The sequence below is a fragment of the Pristiophorus japonicus genome, unplaced genomic scaffold, assembly GCF_044704955.1.
Source record: "Pristiophorus japonicus isolate sPriJap1 unplaced genomic scaffold, sPriJap1.hap1 HAP1_SCAFFOLD_620, whole genome shotgun sequence".
Taxonomy (NCBI): Eukaryota; Metazoa; Chordata; class Chondrichthyes; family Pristiophoridae; genus Pristiophorus; species Pristiophorus japonicus.
The window spans coordinates 183,274-204,844 of record NW_027254532.1 but is presented as its reverse complement, the minus strand read 5'-3'; the positions used below and the strand labels follow the sequence as shown (position 1 = coordinate 204,844).

At 47.6% G+C, this 21,571-nt stretch overlaps 1 protein-coding gene across 2 annotated transcripts in view; it reads right to left on the bottom strand.

Annotated features, from left to right (window-relative positions):
* LOC139255689 (uncharacterized) overlaps window positions 1-21,571 on the bottom strand; it is a 125,801-nt gene that overhangs the window by 40,505 nt on the left and 63,725 nt on the right. Inside the window, exons 3-4 of one of the 2 annotated variants that reach the window (XM_070873965.1) lie at window positions 10,880-11,224; window positions 200-772 (exon numbers count right to left, since the gene is read on the bottom strand). In XM_070873965.1, coding sequence (XP_070730066.1) covers window positions 360-772; window positions 10,880-11,224 — 758 coding nt within the window. In that variant the 3' untranslated portion in view covers window positions 200-359. Of the gene's footprint in view, window positions 1-199; window positions 773-10,879; window positions 11,225-21,571 lie in introns of those variants that run through there. The other variant, XM_070873966.1, reaches the window with a different exon arrangement.

The window sequence follows — 21,571 nt, the reverse complement described above, 5'->3', positions numbered from 1 at the left end:
TTATCCTCCACAAGGACCAATCATTGACAAAGGGTGGAGCATGGCGGCCATTTTTGCAGTACAAATTTGTGTGCCCATTTCTTTTCCCATGTCTGTTTTCCCCTCTCCCTTCCCTTTTGTTCTGAGTGGCCCACACCCAAAATGTCAACTCCTCAGTTTTCTCTACAAAAAACAGACTTGCCGAGACATTCCGTATGTTCTGTTGTTGTTCCAGAGTTTTGATCCATTCTTACATCGCCACTATTCAACTCTGGCATTTCGCACATCACTAACAACATTCCCACTCTCTGTTCCACAGCACGACAGTAACCACTGTGTCTGACGGTATATTTCCACTGGTCCACCCCACTGTGTGAAGGTTACATATGTTCCCAGTAAGGAGCTGTTACTGTGACCCTGCCAGTGTGAGTTAACATTGACTTGCCGGTTACATTGAGCTGGGTTCCTGCTCCATAGATGTAGCTCCACACACTGCAGCTGTAGGCAGCAGTATCACTGAGGGACACATTCACGATGGTCAGAATGTAACTGTTACTGGTGATGTTCCTGGAAGGCAGAAAACGGTCGTGGATGCCCCGGGACTTGGTAATGGTGCCATTCACAAACTGGCTCATCACCCACTCGCTGTTGTTCCCGGGTCGCTGGCAGTGCCAGTGGACATCAGCGTTACTCACACTGGCATTGTACATGGCACATTGTAACTGCACGGTTTCACCCTCTGGGACCTTGCTGACTGTTGGATGCTGAACAAGGACCGGATCAGCCAATGGATCTGTACATGGGAAATATATGGAGCTTAACACAAAGAAATATATTTCTCCAGCGTTCAAAGTTTAACAATTTATAACATTTGGAGTTAGAAGGTTATGGGTTCATGTCCCACTCCAGAGACTTCAGCACATATCTAGACATTCCAGTGCAGTATGGAGTGCAGTAGGCTGACACTCCCAGTGCAGTGCTGAGGGAGTGCTGCACTGTCCGAGGTGCCAGCTTTTGAATGAGTTGTTAAACCGAGGCCCCGTCTGCTCTCTCAAGTGGATGTAAAAGATCCCACGGCACTATTTTGAAGAAGCGCAGGGGAGTTATCCCCAGTGCCCTAGTCAATATTTATCCCTCAATCAACATCACTAAAACAGATTATGTGGCCATTATCACATTGCTGTTTATGGGAGCTTGTTGTGTGCAAAGTGGCTGCCGTGTTTCCTACATTACAACAGTGTCTACATTTGAACAAGTACTTCATTGGCTGTAAAGTGCCTTGGGACATCATGAGGTCATGAAAAGCACTTTAGAAATTCAAATCTTTCTTTCTCAGAGTCACAGTGTCGTGGGTTCAAGTCCCACTCCAGAGATCCCAGCACATATCTAGACACTCCAGTGTAGTATGGAGGGTGTGCTGCACTGTTGGAGGTGCTGTTATTGAAATGAGATGTCAAACCAAGATTGCCATCTCAGTTGGATGTAAAAGATCTCACGGCATTATTCGAAGATTAGCAGGGGAGTTCTCCCAGTGTCCAGGCCAACATTTATACCTAAAACACATGATCTGGCTATTTAATGAATTGCTGTTTGTGGGACCTTGTGTGTTTCCTAAATTACAACAGTGACTACACTTCACATGTACTTCATTGGCTTATGTAAAGTGCTTTGAGACATCCCGAGACTGAAAGGCGCTATAGAAGTGCAGGTTCTTTCTCTTAGTGTCTATCCCTGGCGCCTCCAAAAGGCCAATGGAAGGCTGGGACCAGGCATATCCGGGTCCAGGAATAATTTGCAGCCCTCCCATGCACTCCAGGCAGAGTTATAGCAGCAGAGTGGTCGAGAGCTGTGGATAAGAACATAAGAAGTTACGGACATTGGAACAGGTTCTGGGGGAGGTGGGACCAGTACAAACCGGACGGTCTGCACCTAGGCAGGACCGGAACCAATGTCCTGGGGGGAGTGTTTGCTCGTGCTGTTGGGGAGGAGTTAAACTAATATGGCGGGGGATGGGAACCAATGCAGGGAGACAGAGGGAAACAAAAAGGAGACAAAAGCAAAAGACAGAAAGGAGATGAGTAAAAGTGGAGGGCAGAGAAATCCAAGGCAAAAAACAAAAAGGGCCACTGAATATAAAGGGGCTGGAGGAAGGGTCAAAACTAAAAATCATGGTTTAAAAACTAGTCTTAAAACAGTCTACCTAAAAGCACGCAGCATTCGAAATAAAGTAAATGAGTTGACGGCACAAATCATTACAAATGGGTATGATTTGGTGGCCATTGCAGAAATGTGGTTGCAAGTTGGCCAAGACTGGGAATTAAACATACAGGGGTATCTGACGATTCGAAAAGATAGACAAGAAGGGAAAGGAGGTGGGGTAGCTCTGTTAATAAAGGATGATATCAGGGCAGTTGTGAGAGATGATATTGGCTCTAATGAACAAAATGTTGAATCATTGTGGGTGGAGATTAGAGATAGTAAGGGGAAAAAGTCGCTTATAGGCCCCCAAATAATAACTTCATGGTGGGGCTGGCAATAATCAAGGGAATAATGGAGGCATGTGAAAAAGGAATGGCAGTAATCATGGAGGATTTTAACCTACATATCGATTGGTCAAATCAAATCGCACGGGGTAGTCTGGAGAAGGAATTCATAGAATGCATACAGGATTGTTTCTGAGAACAGTATGTTACAGAACCTACAAGGGAGCAAGCTATCTTAGATCTGGTCCTGTGTAATGAGACAGGAATAATAAACGATCTCCTCGTAAAAGATCCTCTCGGAATGAGTGACCACAGTATGATTGAATTTGTAATACAGATTGAGGGTGAGGAAGTAGTGTCTCAAATGAGCGTACTATGCTTAAACAAAGGCGACTACAGTGGGATGAGGGCAGAGTTGGCTGAAGTAGACTGGAAACACAGACTAAATGGTGGCACAATTGAGGAACAGTGGAGGACTTTTAAGGAGCTCTTTCATAGTGCTCAACAAAAATATATTCCAGTGAAAAAGAAGGGCGGTGAGAGAAGGGATAACCAGCCGTGGATAACCAAGGAAATAAAGGAGAGTATCAAATTAAAAACCAATGCGTATAAGGTGGCCAAGGTTAGTGGGAAACTAGAAGATTGGGAAAATTTTAAACGACAGCAAAGAATGACTAAGAAAGCAATAAAGAAAGGAAAGATAGATTACGAAGGTAAACTTGCGCAAAACATAAAAACGGATAGTAAAAGCTTTTACAGATATATAAAACGGAAAAGAGTGACAAAAGTAAATGCTGGTCCCTTAGAAGATGAGAAGGGGGATTTAATAATGGGAAATGTGGAAATGGCTCAGACTTTAAACAATTATTTTGCTTCGGTCTTCACAGTGGAAGACACAAAACCATGCCAAAAATTGCTGGTCACGGGAATGTGGGAAGGGAGGCCTTGAGACAATCACTATCACTAGGGGGGTAGTGCTGGACAGGCTAATGGGACTCAAGGTAGACAAGTCCCCTGGTCCTGATGAAATGCATCCCAGGGTATTAAAAGAGATGTCGGAAGTTATAGCAGATGCTTTCGTTATAATCTACCAAAATTCTCTGGACTCTGGGGAGGTACCAGCGGATTGGAAAGCAGCTAATGTAACGCCTCTGTTTAAAAAAGGGGGCAGACAAAAGGCAGGTAACTATAGGCCGGTTAGTTTAACATCTGAAGTGGGAAAATGCTTGAAACTATCATTCAGGAAGAAATAGCGGGACATCTAGATAGGAATCGTGCAATCAAGCAGACGCAGCATGGATTCATGAAGGGGAAATCATGTTTAACTAATTTACTGGAATTCTTTGAGGATATAACGAGCATGGTGGATAGAGGTGTACCGATGGATGTGGTGTATTTAGATTTTCAAAAGGCATTCGATAAGGTGTAACACAAAAGGTTACTGTAGAAGATAAAAGTATGCGGAGTGAGATGAAATGTATGAGCATGGATAGAGAATTGGCTGGCTAACAGAAAGCAGAGAGTCGAGATAAATGGGTCCTTTTCAGGTTGGAAATCGGTGTTAGTGGTGTGCCACAGGGATCGGTGCTGGGACCACAACTGTTTACAATATACATAGATGACCTGGAAGAGGGGACAGAGTGTAGCGTAACAAAATTTGCAGATGACACAAAGATTAGTGGGTAAGCGGGTTGTGTCGAGGACACAGAGAGGCTGCAGAGATTTAGTTAGGTTAAGCAAATGGTCTAAGCTTTGGCAGATGGAATACAATGTCGGAAAGTGTGAGGTCATCCACCTTGGGAACAAAAACAGCAAAAGGGAATATTATTTGAATGGGGAGAAATTACAACATGCTGTGGTGCAGAGGGACCTGGGGGTCCTTGTGCATGGATCCCAAAAAGTTAGTTTGCAGGTGCAGCAGGTAATCAGGAAGGCGAATGGAATGTTGGCCTTCATTGCGAGAGGAATGGAGTACAAAAGCAGGGAGGTCCTTCTGCAACTGTATAGGGTATTGGTGAGGCCGCACCTGGAGTACTGCGTGCAGTTTTGGTCACCTTACTAAAGGAAGGATTTACTAGCTTGGAGGGGGTACAGAGACGATTCACTAGGCTGATTCCGGAGATGAGGGGGTTACCTTATGATGATAGATTGAGTAGACTGGGTCTTTACTCGTTGGAGTTCAGAAGGATGAGGGGTGATCTTATAGAAACATTTAAAATAATGAAAGGAATAGACAAGATAGAGGCAGAGAGGTTCGGGGAGACTAGAGCTAGGGGGCACAGCCTCAAAATACGGGGGAGCAAATTTAAAACCGAGTTGAGAAGGAATTTCTTCTCCCAGAGGGTTGTGAATCTGTGGAATTCTCTGCCCAAGGAAGCAGTTGAGGCTAGCTCATTGAATGTATTCAAGTCACAGATGGATAGGTTTTTAACCAATAAGGGAATTAAAGGTTATAGGGAGCGGGCGGGTAAGTGAAGCTGAGTCCACGGCCAGATCAGCCATGATCTTGTTGAATGGCGGAGCAGGCTCGAGGGGCTAGATGGCCTACTCTTGTTCCTAATTCTTATGTTCTTCTGTTCTTATGTAGGAGGAGGAGTAGGCCATTTGGCTCCTCGAGCCTGCTCCGCCATTCAATAAGATCATGGACTCAGCTCCACTTTTCTGCCCATCTCCGGAATCAACCTGGTGAACCTTCTCAGAACAGCCTCCAATGCAAGTATATCCTTCCGTAAATACGAAGACTAAAACTGCATGCAGTGCTCCAGGTGTGGCCTCACCAATACCCTGTGTAGAAGTGTGATGATAGAATTAGATTAATTCTCACTGGAGCAGGGATATTTCATTGAGAGAGGACATGAAGCAGGTTTTTAAAATGCTGAAAATAGACTGGGATATAGAGGGCATAATTTCAAAGTTTGCAGATGAGGAGGAAAGCAGCAGCCTCCAGGAGGACTGGTGAAATGGGCAGATACATGGCAGATGCAATTTAATGCAGAGAAGTGTGAAGTGATGCATTTTGAAAGAAAAAATGAGGAACGGTAATATGAACTAAATGGTGCAATTATAAAGTGGGTGCAAGAACAGGGAGCCCTGGGGGTTCACATACACAAATCTTCATAGTGGCAGGACAAGTTGATGAGGCTTTAAAAGAGCTAAAAACCCTGGGTTTATAAATCGAGGTGTAGTGTACAAAAGCAAGGAAGTGATGCTAAACGTCCATACATCACTGGTTAGGCCTCAGCTGGACTATTGTGTCCAATTCTGGGCACCACACTTTAGGAACGATGTCAAGGCCTTGGCGAGGGTGCAGAGGAGATTTACTAGAATGAGACCAGAGATGAGGGACTTCAGTTATGTGGAGAGACTGAAGAAGTTAGGATTGTTCTCCTTAGAGCAGTGAAGTCACAGGGGAATTTAATCGAGGTGTTTAAAATTCTGAGGGGTTTCGCTGGAGTAAATGAGGATGAAATGTTTCCAGTGTGGGGAGGATCAGTAACCAGAGCACACAGATTGAAGATAATTAACAAAAGTACCAGGGGGGAGGGGGGAAAGAGATGAGAATTCCTTTTTACGCAGCGAGTTGCTGTGATCTGGAATGTGCTGCCTGAAAGGGCGGTGGAAGATTCAATAGTAACTTTCAAAATGGAATTGGATAAATACTTGAAAAGGAATAAAATTGCAGGGCTGTGGGGAAAGAGCAGGGGCAGTGGGACTAATTGGATCGTTCTTTCAAAGAGCCAGCACGGGCATGATGGGCCGAATGGCCTCTTTCTGTGCTGTAAGATTATATAAAAGCTTGGATAAAGTGTAAACTTTATCAAAGTTTGATTCAAATAGAAGGAAGTCGGAGCATAAAACTGGTCAATGGGACTGTGGAGCGAGAACAGCTTGTATTGTGAGACAGCAAGTACCTAAAATATACAGCGCATGGTGTTTGTCTCAATGTTATACCAGTGATGGTCATCCCTGCCCTACTTCAATAACTGCACTTGGTGCGAGGGGGAACACATCCTCTGCCCAGAACATCGCAAATCCCAGCCAAACAATTTTTATAGAATTAACCACAAATCATTATTTCAGGTGAATTTATAAAGAATGAATGGATCCTGTAGGGAGCGGAAAGGAGCTGCATAAAAATCAGTTTAGAAAAATCCAAAGATGTTTTATAAATACATTAAGAGTAAGAGGATAACTAAAGAAAGAGTAGGGTCTCTATAGAGACCATAAAGGTAATCTGTGTGTGGAGGCAGAAGACGTGGGTATGGTTCTTAATGAATACTTTGCGTCTGTTTTCACAAAAGAGAGGGGTGATGCAGACATTGCAATCAGGGAGGAGGAGTGTGAAATATTACTTGAAATAAACATAGTGAGCGAGGAAGTATAATGGGTTTCGCATCTTTGAAAGTGAATAAATTCCCAGGCCTGGAAGAAATGTACCCCAGGCTGCTAAGAGAAGCAAGAAAGGAAATAGCAGAGGCTCTGACCATCATTTTCCAATCCTCTCTGGCTATAAGTATGGTGCCGGAGGACTGCTAACGTTGTACCGTTGTTTAAAAAGGGAGAAAGGGCTAGATCGGTTAGCCTAACCTCGTTGGCAGGAAAATTACTTGATTTACAAATACATGGATTAATCAAGGACAGTCAGCATGGATTTGTTAAGGGAAGGTTGTGTCTGACTAAATTGATTTAATTTTTTGAGGAGGTAACAAGGAAGTTCAATGAGGGTATTGCGATTGATGTAGTGTATATGGATTTTAGCAAAGCTTTTGATAAGGTCCCACATGGCAGACAGGTCACGAAAGTAAAAGCCCATTGGATCCAGGGCAAAGTGGCAAGTTGGATTTAAAATTGGCTCAGAGGCAGGAAGCAAAGGGTCATGGTCTATGGTTTTTGTGACTGGAAGGCTGTTTCCAGTGCGGTTCTGCAGGGCTCAGTGCTGGGTTCCTTGCTTTTTGCGGTATATACCAATGATTTAGACTTGAATACAGGAGGTATGATTAAGAAGTTTGTAGATGATACAAAAATTGGCCGTGTGGTTGATAATGAAGAAGAAAGCTGCGGACTGCAGGAAGATATCAATGGATTGGTCAGGTGGGCAGAACAGTGGCAAATGGAATTCAATGCAGAAGTATGAGGTAATACATTTGGGGAGAGCTAACAAGGTGAAGAGATATGATGGTAAGTACTGCAGGGAATCGAATAAGGCCAGGGTGATCTCCTGGACTGGTTTCGATCACCTGGACGGGTCGGAGAGGAATTTCCCAGATTTTCTTTCTCCAATTGGCCTGGGTTTTTAATCTGGTTTTTGCCTCTCACAGGGGATCACATGGCTCCGGTTGGGGTGGAGTGTAGAATGTTTCGGTGCAAGGGGTGTCACAATTATGTGGGGCAGACTGGTTGGGCTGGGTGCTCTTTACCTTTCCGTCATTGTTCATAGGTTTATTTGTAACCTTCAGGGATGCTGACCGAGGGGCATGTGGCTCTTTGTCATCCAGCGTGGACATGATGGGCCAAAATGGCCTCCTTCTGCGCTGTAGATTTCTATGTTTCTAATAAATGGTAGGACACTGAGAAGTGTAGAGGAACAGGGGGACCTTGGTGTGCATGTCTACAGATCCCTGAAGGTAGCAGGACAGGTAGATAAGGTGGCTAAGGCGGCATACGGGATACTTTACTTTGTTCGCCGAGGCATACAAGAGCAGGGAGGTTATGCTTGAACTGTGTAAAACACTAATTAGGCCACAGCTGGAGTACTGCGTGCAGTTCTGGTCAACACATTACAGGAAAGATGTGATTGCACTAGAGAGGGTAGAGAGGAGATTTACAAGGATGTTGCCTGGAGTGGAGAATTGTAGCTATGAGGAAAGATTGGATAGGCTGGGGTTGTTTTCTTTGGAACAGAGGAGGCCGAGGGGAGACCTAATTGAGGAGTATAAAATTATGAGGAGCCTAGATAGAGTGAAAAGGATGGACCTATTTCTTTTAGCACAGGGTTCAATAACCAGGAGGCATAGATTTAAAGTAATTGGTAGGAGGTTTAGAGGGGATTTGAGGAGAAAGCTTTTCACCCAGAGGTTGGTGGTTATCTGGAACACACTGCCTGAAAGGGTGTTGGAGACAAAAACACTCATAGCATTTAAAAAGTACTTGGATGTGTACTTGAAGTGCCGTAACCTACAGGGCTATGGGCCAAGAGCTGGAAAATGGGATTAGCCTCGAAAGCTCTTTGTCAGCCGGCACAGACACGATGGGCCGAATGGCCTCCTTCTGTGCTGTAAATTTCTATGGATCTATGGTTCTATGGTGAGGGAGGGGAGAGGTGGGTGGGGGAGGGAGGGGATGTAGGTGGGGGACGGGGATGTGGGTGGGGGAGGGGGGATGTTGGTGGGGGAGGGGGATGTTTGTGGGGGAGGGGGATGTGGCTGGGGGAGGGGGATGTTGGTGGGGGAGGGGAAGATGTGGGTGGGGGAGGGGGATGTGGGTGGGGGAGGGTGGATGTGGGTGGGGGAGGGGGATGTGGGTGGGGGAGGGGGGATGTTGGTGGGGGAGGGGGATGTTGGTGGGGGAGGGGGATGTGGCTGGGGGAGGGGGATGTTGGTGGGGGAGGGGAAGATGTGGGTGGGGGAGGGGGATGTGGGTGGTGGAGGAGGGATGTGGGTGGGGGAGGGGGATGTGGGTGGGGGAGGGGAAATGTGGGTGGGGGAGGGGAGATGTGGGTGGGGGAGGGGGAGATGTGGGTGGGGGAGGGGGAGATGTGGGTGGGGGAGGGGATGTGGGTGGGGGAGGGGGAAATGTGGGTGGGGGAGGGGGATGTGGGTGGGGGAGGGGAATGTGGGTGAGGGAGGGGGATGTGGGTGGGGGAGGGGGATGTGGGTCGGGGAGGGGGATGTGGGTCGGGGAGGGGGATGTGGGTGAGGGAGGGGGATGTGGGTGGTGGGGGGAGATGTGGGTGGGGAAGGGGGGATGTGGGTGGGGGAGGGGGATGTGGGTGGGGGAGGGAGATGTGGGTGGGGGAGGGGGAGATGTGGGTGGGGGAGGGGATGTGGGTGGGGGAGGGGGAAATGTGGGTGGGGGAGGGGGATGTGGGTGGGGGAGGGGAATGTGGGTGAGGGAGGGGGATGTGGGTGAGGGAGGGGGATGTGGGTCGGGGAGGGGGATGTGGGTGAGGGAGGGGGATGTGGGTGGGGGAGGGGGATGTGGGTGGGGGAGGGGAGATGTCGGTGGGGAAGGGGGGATGTGGAAGGGGGGATGTGGGTGGGGGAGGGGGGATGTGGGTGGGGGAGGGAGATGTGGGTGGGGGAGGGGGAGATGTGGGTGGGGGAGGGGGGATGTGTGTGGGGGAGGGGGAGATGTGGGTGGTGGAGGGGGTGGGGGTGTGGCGGAGGGGGAAGGGACGTGGGGAGGGGGAGGGGGGATGTGGGTGGGGGAGTGGACGTGGGGGAGGGGGAGGGGTGATGTGGGTGGGGGGGACGTGGGGGAGGGGGAGGGGTGATGTGGGTGGGGGGGACGTGGGGGAGGGGGAGGGGTGATGTGGGTGGGGGGGACGTGGGGAGGGGGAGGGGACGTGGGGGATGGGGGGATGTGGATGGAGGAGGGGACATGGGGAGGGGGGATGTGGGTGGGGTTAGGGGACGAAGGGGAGGGGGGATGTGGGTGGGGGGGGAACGTGGGGGAGGGGTGATGTGGGTGGGGGGTGACGTGGGGGAGGGGGAGGGGTGATGTGGGGGGGGGGGTACGTGGGGGAGGGGTGATGTGGGTGGGGGAGGGGACGTGGGGGGGGGGGACGTGGGGGAGGGGGAGATCAGTACAGCCCGGGTTCAGCTTTCCCGATGTGAAACTTTGAATGGGCCGCGCCGCCCGTTAAAGGGACCACGCATCAAAAAGCAAATGCAGGGTAACACTGATGGGGATATGTGTGGGTGTGAATGGTAACTTGGGCAAGGAGTCAGGGCCTGTGGACTGGACCATCACGAGGAGAAAATAGGCGCAGATAAATGTGAGAAATTATTGCAAAACTATCTGCTGCTGAGTTGCACTGTGACGGATTACTGGCACTTTAACGTTTAGTAATGTTGAATTTTAAAAGAATCAAATCGCCTTAGAATTCCTAATCCCTGTCAGTATAAGTGAAATCATACTTTAGGCGAAACAATATATTTCCATCAAGTTTGGGAAGCTCCTGTGTTCTATTGAGAAGTGAAGTGTGTATAAGAGGGATCCCACAATGCCGTGCTCCCAGTGAGAAGCCACAGTCCCATGGAATGTGGGTCAGATATAGGGCCACAACATCACAGCCCCAATTCTCCAGTCCATGCTCCCAGTGTGTGTGTGCCTCTCGACTGGGAGTGTATTGTTGTAAAATTACCCTCTATGTAGTAACGCTGTTATAAATAAAACCAAATGTAACTTATACTTACTGGTTACATTGAGCTGGGTTCCGCTCCCGCTGATATCGCCCCACACTTTACAGTAATAGGCGGCAGTGTCACTGGGCTGCACGTCTGTGACTGTCAGAATGAAGCTGTTATTGGAGGTGTCTCTGGAAGGCTGGAGACGGTCAGTGGAACCTGGGCTCCCTCGTGTGCTGCCACTTGCCTCATGTGTTAAAACCCACTCCGTATCTTGCCCCGGTAGTTGCCGGTACCAGTGGACATCGGTGTCGCTCACTCTGGCGTTCCACATGGTGCACTGTAACCGCGCCGTGTGACCCTCTGTGACACGTTCCAGGCTCGGAGACTGGGTCAGGACAGGGACAACTGCACCTTTAATGGGAAAATATCAATCACTTAAAAACCGGTCTGAAGGTTGATAAATGTCTGAAATGTTTCAATGAAAACTGCAGGCAGCTCACCTGAGCTTCAGTAAATTCTAAACAAATGATCATTATATGGCCTGATATGAAAAGCTCCAGGATTTCTTTGCTTCATGCATACATCTGCCTCTGCCACTTCCTCCCCAACCTCCCCGAGTCTTCCTCCCTGATCCCCATCACTGCAGATTCTCCCCAATCTCCCTCCCATGCCTTCTCTTCACTTATTTCCCAAATGATGCTCACACCCTGGCCCATTGATTTCTTCTCCATACACCTCCTGACTCCTCTTTATCCCTTACTGTGTAGCTCACACTACTAGTGACTTTCCTCAAACATTCAAAACCAGTCATCAATCCCCTCCTCAAACAAGCCACCCACCCGCCTGTCCTCTCTGCCTGCTGACCCATCTTCACCTAAACTCCAAGCCCAACCCTCTCAATGCTGCCTGTTCCAATCTGTCCAGTCCAATTCCAGCTTACAGCATTGAAGTGGCCCTGCCCAAGGTCACACCTGATACCCTACAACACTGATATCCTTATCCATGCTCCTGTCACCTCTGGTCTTGATGGCTCCAATGCTCTCATTGCTGGCCTCACATCCTCAGTGAACTCGACTGATTTGTCCAAAATACAGTCGCTCATATTGTGGAAAGTATTTTTATCTAAGCTGATACCATATGGTATTTGTGTGCCTTTTGATTAAAATGGAGTCCTGGCCCTTCCAGAACTTTCTGCATTTTAGCAGTCAGCTTGCATAAACAGCTAAACCTGCTGTTAGATGGCTGATGGCCATCAGACAGCTAGGAGACAAGTCATGCTGAGACAAGTAACCCCCCCATGGTGCTCTCCTATTGTCTACACTACAGGAGTTCCATGTCACCCCACCCTTATCTTCTAGCCATTATCTCTTTCCGAGACCTCATCCATCTGATGCAAATAGATAAACTGACCAGGAAATTGAAACAATCCTGACACAATACAAGACAGGTGATAGCCCATTACCTATGACTCATGGAGTAATGGCCGTTTGGCTTTCTGATAACCCTGACAAAAGGAAATATCTGGATACCATGACAGGACCAGGATATAGTAATTAACTCTTTATCTGTATTCACTGACTGTGAGACAGAGCAATACACAGGGAGAGGCCAGAACTTTGGTTTTACTGTATAAATATCTTGTTAAACTGAACCATTTCGGAGGTGTTCACTTAGCCCTTGACTGAGTGTGACCTACCCCTTGCGAGCAAGTAAATTAAAAAGAAACTTCTACCGGAGCTGTAAGTGTCGGAGTCATTCTTTTCGGAGGTCGAGATTTCGACAATATCCTGAACAAGTACTTTGGTTCGGTATTCACGAAGGAGGACCAAACAATCTTCCGGATATAAAAGGGGTCAGAGGGTCTAGTAAGAAGGAGGAACTGAGGGAAATCCTTATTAGTCGGGAAATTGATGGGATTGAAGGCCGATAAATCCCCAGGGCCTGATAGACTGCATCCCAGAGTACTTAAGGAGGTGGCCTTGGAAATAGCAGATGCATTGACAGTCATTTTCCAACATTCCATAGACTCTGGATCAGTTCCTATCGAGTGAAGGGAAGCCAATGTAACCCCACTTTTTAAAAAAGGAGGGAGAGAGAAAACAGGGAATTATAGACCAGTCAGCCTGACCTCAGTAGTGGGTAAAATGATGGAATCAATTATTAAGGATGTCATAGCAGCGCATTTGAAAAAAGGTGACATGATCGGTCCAAGTCAGCATGGATTTGTGAAAGGGAAATCATGCTTGACAAATCTTCTGGAATTTTTTGAGGATATTTCCAGTAGAGTGGACAAGGGCGAACCAGTTGACGTGGTATATTTGGACTTTCAGAAGGCTTTCGACAAGGTCCCACACAAGAGATTAATGTGCAAAGTTAAAGCACATGGGATTGGGGTTAGTGTGCTGACGTGGATTGAGAACTGGTTGTCAGACAGGAAGCAAAGAGTAGGAGTAAATGGGTACTTTTCAGAATGGCAGGCAGTGACTAGTGGGGTGCCGCAAGGTTCTGTGCTGGGGCCCCAGCTGTTTACATTGTACATTAATGATTTAGACGAGGGGGTTAAATGTAGTATCTCCAAATTTGCGGATGACACTAAGTTGGGTGGCAGTGTGAGCTGCGAGGAGGATGCTATGAGGCTGCAGAGTGACTTGGATAGGTTAGGTGAGTGGGCAAATGTATGGCAGATGCAGTATAATGTGGATAAATGTGAGGTTATCCACTTTGGTGATAAAAACAGAGAGACAGACTATTATCTGAATGGGGACAGATTAGGAAAAGGGGAGGTGCAACGAGACCTGGGTGTCATGGTACATCAGTCATTGAAGGTTGGCATGCAGGTACAGCAGGCAGTTAAGAAAGCAAATGGCATGTTGGCCTTCATAGCGAAGGGATTTGAGTACAGGGGCAGGGAGGTGTTGCTACAGTTGTACAGGGCCTTGGTGAGGCCACACCTGGAGTACTGTGTACAGTTTTGGTCTCCTAACTTGAGGAAGGATATTATTGCTATTGAGGGAGTGCAGCGAAGGTTCACCAGACTGATTCCCGGGATGGCGGGACTAACCTATCAAGAAAGACTGGATCAACTGGGCTTGTATTCACTGGAGTTCAGAAGAAAGAGAGGGGACCTGATAGAAACGTTTAAAATTCTGATGGGTTTAGACAGGTTAGATGCAGGAAGAATGTTCCCAATGTTGGGGAAGACCAGAACCAGGGGACACAGTCTAAGGATAAGAGGTAAGCCATTTAGGACCGAGATGAGGAGAAACTACTTCACCCAGAGAGTGGTGAACCTGTGGAATTCTCTACCACAGAAAGTTGTTGAGGCCAATTCACTAAATATATTCAAAAAGGAGTTCGATGAAGTCCTTCCTACTAGGGGGATCAAGGGGTATGGCGAGAAAGCTGGAATGGGGTACTGAAGTTGCATGTTCAGCCATGAACTCATTGAATGGTGGTGCATGCTAGAAGGGCCGAATGGCCTACTCCTGCACCTATTTTCTATGTTTCTATGTTTCTATGTCCCACAGGAAATCCTCCTCACTGTCTTCGTACAGAGGCTCCCTGTCCCTCAATGCACTAAATATAAACTATTGTCCTCAGCTTCAAATCTCTGACTGGCCTTGTGCCACCTCCATCCTTCTGTAACCTCCTCCAGGCCGATAACCTCGGCACTCTTTGCTTCTTTAGCTGTGCATTCACTCCTCCTTCCCCTCCCACCATTGGTGGAAAAGCCTTTCGTTGCCTCAGCCTACTCTCTGGAGCTCCCTCGTTAAACCCCTCTATAATGCATTTGCTTCTTGGGTTCTTGCTTTAAGAATTCATAGCCACATATTGCTATCAAGAACTAGTTGGTTTATGAACAAAGATTTAACAATCCCACTACACAACTTGGGGAGGACAGAGCCAGATCAGTAATTCCCTCATGTTGGTCCTCTCACCAGCTGCCACAAGCCCAGTCTGGCAGCAATGTCCCTCAGGACTCGGCCAGCTTGGTCAGTGCTGGTACTCCCGAGTCTTGGTGATGGACATTGAATCTGCCGAGCCAGAGTACATTCTGTGCCCTTGCTACCCTCAGTCCTTTCTCCAAGTGGTGCATATACAAAGTGTGCACTTGCCTTTCGAAGTGGTACCTGGCATTAGACACGAGGAAACAATTTATTTGCAGAGGTTCGTTTGAGAAGGCAAAAAAGATAATTTCAGGAGACCAGAACTCTGCCAGGAATCTCGCTGCCAGATGGTCGGAAAATCGTGGGCGGCATCTGCTGAATCTTCCATATATTGTCCCAGTGGGCGAGGCTTCCAACATTACTCTTTTACAGTCACACTCTAGTCGTACATCGATGTGTTTGTTTAAATCATAAATTGTTAGTTCACAGACCTCAGGGTTCCGACCAGGTTGGTCATGTTCTCTCTCTGGGTCACATCCTCCCAGACCCACAACAGTCTGTGTGTATTGGGTACATTCCAGACCCACAACAGTCTGTGTGTATTGGGTACATTCCAGACCCACTACAGTCTGTGTGTATTGGGTACATTCCAGATCCACTACAGTCTGTGTGTACTGGGTACATTCCAGACCCACTACAGTCTGTGTGTATTGGTACATTCCAGATCCACTACAGTCTGTGTGTATTGGGTACATTCCAGACCCACGACAGTCTGTGTGTATTGGGTACATTCCAGACACACTACAGTCTGTGTGTGTTGGACACATTCCAGACACACTACAGTCTGTGTGTGTATTGGGTACATTCCAGACCCACTACAGTCTGTGTGCATTGGGTACATTGCAGACCCACGACAGTCTGTGTGTATTGCATACATTCCTGACCCACTACAGTCTGTGTATATTGGGTACATTCCAGACCCAATACAGTCTGTGTGTATTGAGTACATTCCAGACCCACTACAGTCTGTGTGTATTGGGTACATTCCAGATCCACTACAGTCTGTGTGTATTGGGTACATTCCAGACACACTACAGTCTGTGTGTATTGGGTACATTCCAGACACACTACAGTCTGTGTGTGTTGGACACATTCCAGACACACTACAGTCTGTGTGTGTATTGGGTACATTCCAGACCCACTACAGTCTGTGTGTATTGGGTACATTCCAGACCGACTATAGTCTGCATGTATTGGGTACATTCCAGACCCACTACAGTCTGTGTGCATTGGGTACATTTCAGACCCACTATAGTCTGCGTGTATTGGGTACATTCCAGACCCACTATAGTCTGTGTGTATTGGGTACATTCCAGACCCACTACAGTCTGTGTGTATTGGGTACATTCCAGACCCACTGCAGTCTGTGTGTATTGGGTACATTCCAGACCCACTACAGTCTGTGTGTATTGGGCACATTCCAGACCCACTACAGTCTGTGTGAATTGGGTACATTCCAGACCCACTACAGTCTGTGTGTATTGGGTACATTCCAGATCCACTACAGTCTGTGTGTATTGCGTACATTCCAGACCCACTACAGTCTGTGTGTATTGGGTACATTCCAGACCCACTACAGTCTGTGTGTATTGGGTACATTTCAGACCCATTACAGTCTGTGTGTATTGGGTACATTCCAGACCCACTTTAGTCTGCGTGTATTGGGTACATTCCAGACCCACTACAGTCTGTGTGTATTGGGTACATTTCAGACCCACTATAGTCTGCGTGTATTGGGTACATTCCAGACCCACTTTCGTCTGCGTGTATTGGGTACATTCCAGACCCACTACAGTCTGTGTGTATTGGGTCCATTCCAGACCCACTGCAGTTTGTGTGTATTGGGTACATTCCAGACCCACTACAGTCTGTGTGTATTGGGCACATTCCAGACCCACTACAGTCTGTGTGTATTGGGTACATTCCAGACCCACTACAGTCTGTGTGTATTGGGTACATTCCAGACCCACTACAGTCTGTGTGTATTGGGTACATTCCAGACACACTACAGTCTGTGTGTATTGGGCACATTCCAGATCCACTACAGTCTGTGTGTATTGGGTACATTCCAGACCCACTACAGTCTGTGTGTATTGGGTACATTCCAGACCCACTACAGTCTGTGTGTATTGGACACATTCCAGACCCACGACAGTCTGTATGTATTGGGCACATTCCAGACTCTCGACAGTCTGTGTGTATTGGGCACATTCCAGACCAACTACAGTCTGTGTGTATTGGGTACATTGCAGACCCACGACAGTCTGTGTGTATTGGGCACATTCCAGACCCTCTACAGTCTGTGAGTATTGGGTACATTCCAGACCCACTACAATCTGTGTGTATTGGGTACATACCAGACCCACTACAGTCTGTGTGTATTGGGTACATTCCAGACCCACTACAGTCTGTGTGTATTGGGTACATTTCAGACCCACGAAAGTCTGCATGTATTGGGTACATTCCAGACCCACGATAGTTTGCGTGTATTGGGTACATTCCAGACCCACTACAGTCTGTGTGTATTGGGCACATTCCAGATACACTACAGTCTGTGTGTATTGGGTACATTCCAGACCCACTACAGTCTGTGTGTATTGGGTACATTCCAGACCCACTACAGTCTGTGTGAATTGGGTACATTGCAGACCCACGACAGTCTGTGTGTATTGGGCACATTCCAGACCCACTACAGTCTGTGTGTATTGGGTACATTCCAGACCCACTACAGTCTGTGTGTATTGGGTACATTGCAGACCCACGACAGTCTGTATGTATTGGGCACATTCCAGACACACTACAGTCTGTGTCTATTGGGCACATTCCAGACCAACTACAGTCTGTGTGTATTGGGTAAATTCCAGACCCACTACAGTCTGTGTGTATTGGGTACATTCCCGACACACTACAGTCTGTGCGTATTGGGTACATTCCAGACCAACTACAGTCTGTGTGTATTGGGCACATTCCAGACCCACTGCAGTCTGTGTGTATTGGGTACATTCCAGACCCACTACAGTCTGTGTGTATTGGGTACATTCCAGACCCACTACAGTCTCTGTGTATTGGGTACATTCCAGACCCACTACAGTCTGTGTGTATTGGGTACATTCCAGACCCACTACAGTCTGTGTGTATTGGGCACATTCCAGACCCACTGCAGTCTGTGTGTATTGGGTACATTCCAGGCCCACTACAGTCTGTGTGTATTGGGTACATTCCAGACCCACTAAAGTCTGTGTGTATTGGGTACATTGCAGACCCACTACAGTCTGTGTGTATTGGGTCATTCCAGACCCACTACATTCTGTGTGCCTTGGGTACATTCCAGACCCACTACAGTCTGTGTGTATTGGGTACATTCCAGACCCATTACAGTCTGTGTGTATTGGGTACATTCCAGACACACTACAGTCTGTGTGTATTGGTTACATTCCAGACCCATTACAGTCTGTGTGTATTTGGTACATTCCAGACCCACTATAGTCTGCGTGTATTGGGTACATTCCAGACCCACTACAGTCTGGGTGTATTGGTTACATTCCAGACCCATTACAGTCTGTGTGTATTTGGTACATTCCAGACCCACTATAGTCTGCGTGTATTGGGTACATTCCAGACCCACTACAGTCTGGGTGTATTGGGTACATTCCAGACCCACTACAGTCTGTGTGTATTGGGTACATTCCAGACCCACTACAGTCTGTGTGTATTGGGCACATTCCAGACACACTACAGTCTGTGTGTATTGGGCACATTCCAGACCCACTACAGTCTGTGTGTATTGGGTACATTCCAGACCCACTACAGTCTGTGTGTATTGGGTACATTCCAGACCCACTACAGTCTGTGTGTATTGGGTACATTGCAGACCCACGACAGTCTGTGTGTATTGTATACATTCCAGACACACTACAGTCTGTGTATATTGGGTACATTCCAGACCCACGACAGTCTGTGTGTAGTGGGCACATTCCAGATCCACTATAGTCTGTGTGTATTGGGTACATTCCAGACCCACTACAGTCTGTGTGTATTGGGTACATTGCAGATCCACGACAGTCTGTATGTATTGGGCACATTCCAGACACACTACAGTCTGTGTGTTTTGGGCACATTCCAGACCAACTACAGTCTGTGTGTATTGGGTACATTCCAGACCCACTACAGTCTGTGTGAATTGGGTACATTCCCGACACACTACAGTCTGTGCGTATTGGTTACATTCCAGACACACGACAGTCTGCGTGTGTTGGACACATTCCAGACACAATACAGTCTGTGTGTGTACTGGGTACATTCCAGACCCACGACAGTCTGTGTGTATTGGGGACATTCCAGACCCACTACAGTTTGCGTGTATTGTGTACATTCCAGACCCACTACAGTCTGTGTGTATTGGGCACATTCCAGACCCACTACAGTCTGAGTGTATTGGGCACATTCCAGACCCACTACAGTCTGTGTGTATTGGGTACATGCCAGACCCACTACAGTCTGTGTGTATTGTGTACATTGAAGACCCACGACAGTCTGTATGTATTGGGAACATTCCAGACACACTACAGTCTGTGTGTATTGGGCACATTCCAGACCAACTACAGTCTGTGTGTATTGGGTAAATTCCAGACCCACTACAGTCTGTGTGTATTGGGTACATTCCCGACACACTACAGTCTGTGTGTATTGGGTACGTTCCAGACCGACTGCATTCTGTGTGTATTGGGCACATTCCAGACCCACTGTAGTCTGTGTGTATTGGGCACATTCCAGACCCACTACAGTCTGTGTGTATCGGGTACATTCCAGACCCACTACAGTCTGTGTGAATTGGGTACATTCCCAACACACTACAGTCTGTGCGTATTGGGTACATTCCAGACCCACTACATTCTGTGTGTATTGGGTACATTCCAGACCCACTACAGTCTGTGTGCATTGGGTACATTCCAGACACAACAACAGTCTGTGTGTGTTGGGTACATTCCAGACCCACTACAGTCTGTGTGTATTGGGTACATTCCAGATCCACTACAGTCTGTGTGTATTGCGTACATTCCAGACCCACTACAGTCTGTGTGTATTGGGTACATTCCAGACCCACTACAGTCTGTGTGTATTGGGTACATTTCAGACCCATTACAGTCTGTGTGTATTGGGTACATTCCAGACGCACTTTAGTCTGCGTGTATTGGGTACATTCCAGACCCACTACAGTCTGTGTGTATTGGGTACATTTCAGACCCACTATAGTCTGCGTGTATTGGGTACATTCCAGACCCACTTTCGTCTGCGTGTATTGGGTACATTCCAGACCCACTACAGTCTGTGTGTATTGGGTCCATTCCAGACCCACTGCAGTTTGTGTGTATTGGGTACATTCCAGACCCACTACAGTCTGTGTGTATTGGGCACATTCCAGACCCACTACAGTCTGTGTGTATTGGGTACATTCCAGACCCACTACAGTCTGTGTGTATTGGGTACATTCCAGACCCACTACAGTCTGTGTGTATTGGGTACATTCCAGACACACTACAGTCTGTGTGTATTGGGCACATTCCAGATCCACTACAGTCTGTGTGTATTGGGTACATTCCAGACCCACTACAGTCTGTGTGTATTGGGTACATTCCAGACCCACTACAGTCTGTGTGTATTGGACACATTCCAGACCCACGACAGTCTGTATGTATTGGGCACATTCCAGACTCTCGACAGTCTGTGTGTATTGGGCACATTCCAGACCAACTACAGTCTGTGTGTATTGGGTACATTGCAGACCCACGACAGTCTGTGTGTATTGGGCACATTCCAGACCCTCTACAGTCTGTGAGTATTGGGTACATTCCAGACCCACTACAATCTGTGTGTATTGGGTACATACCAGACCCACTACAGTCTGTGTGTATTGGGTACATTCCAGACCCACTACAGTCTGTGTGTATTGGGTACATTTCAGACCCACGAAAGTCTGCATGTATTGGGTACATTCCAGACCCACGATAGTTTGCGTGTATTGGGTACATTCCAGACCCACTACAGTCTGTGTGTATTGGGCACATTCCAGATACACTACAGTCTGTGTGTATTGGGTACATTCCAGACCCACTACAGTCTGTGTGTATTGGGTACATTCCAGACCCACTACAGTCTGTGTGAATTGGGTACATTGCAGACCCACGACAGTCTGTGTGTATTGGGCACATTCCAGACCCACTACAGTCTGTGTGTATTGGGTACATTCCAGACCCACTACAGTCTGTGTGTATTGGGTACATTGCAGACCCACGACAGTCTGTATGTATTGGGCACATTCCAGACACACTACAGTCTGTGTCTATTGGGCACATTCCAGACCAACTACAGTCTGTGTGTATTGGGTAAATTCCAGACCCACTACAGTCTGTGTGTATTGGGTACATTCCCGACACACTACAGTCTGTGCGTATTGGGTACATTCCAGACCAACTACAGTCTGTGTGTATTGGGCACATTCCAGACCCACTGCAGTCTGTGTGTATTGGGTACATTCCAGACCCACTACAGTCTGTGTGTATTGGGTACATTCCAGACCCACTACAGTCTCTGTGTATTGGGTACATTCCAGACCCACTACAGTCTGTGTGTATTGGGTACATTCCAGACCCACTACAGTCTGTGTGTATTGGGCACATTCCAGACCCACTGCAGTCTGTGTGTATTGGGTACATTCCAGGCCCACTACAGTCTGTGTGTATTGGGTACATTCCAGACCCACTAAAGTCTGTGTGTATTGGGTACATTGCAGACCCACTACAGTCTGTGTGTA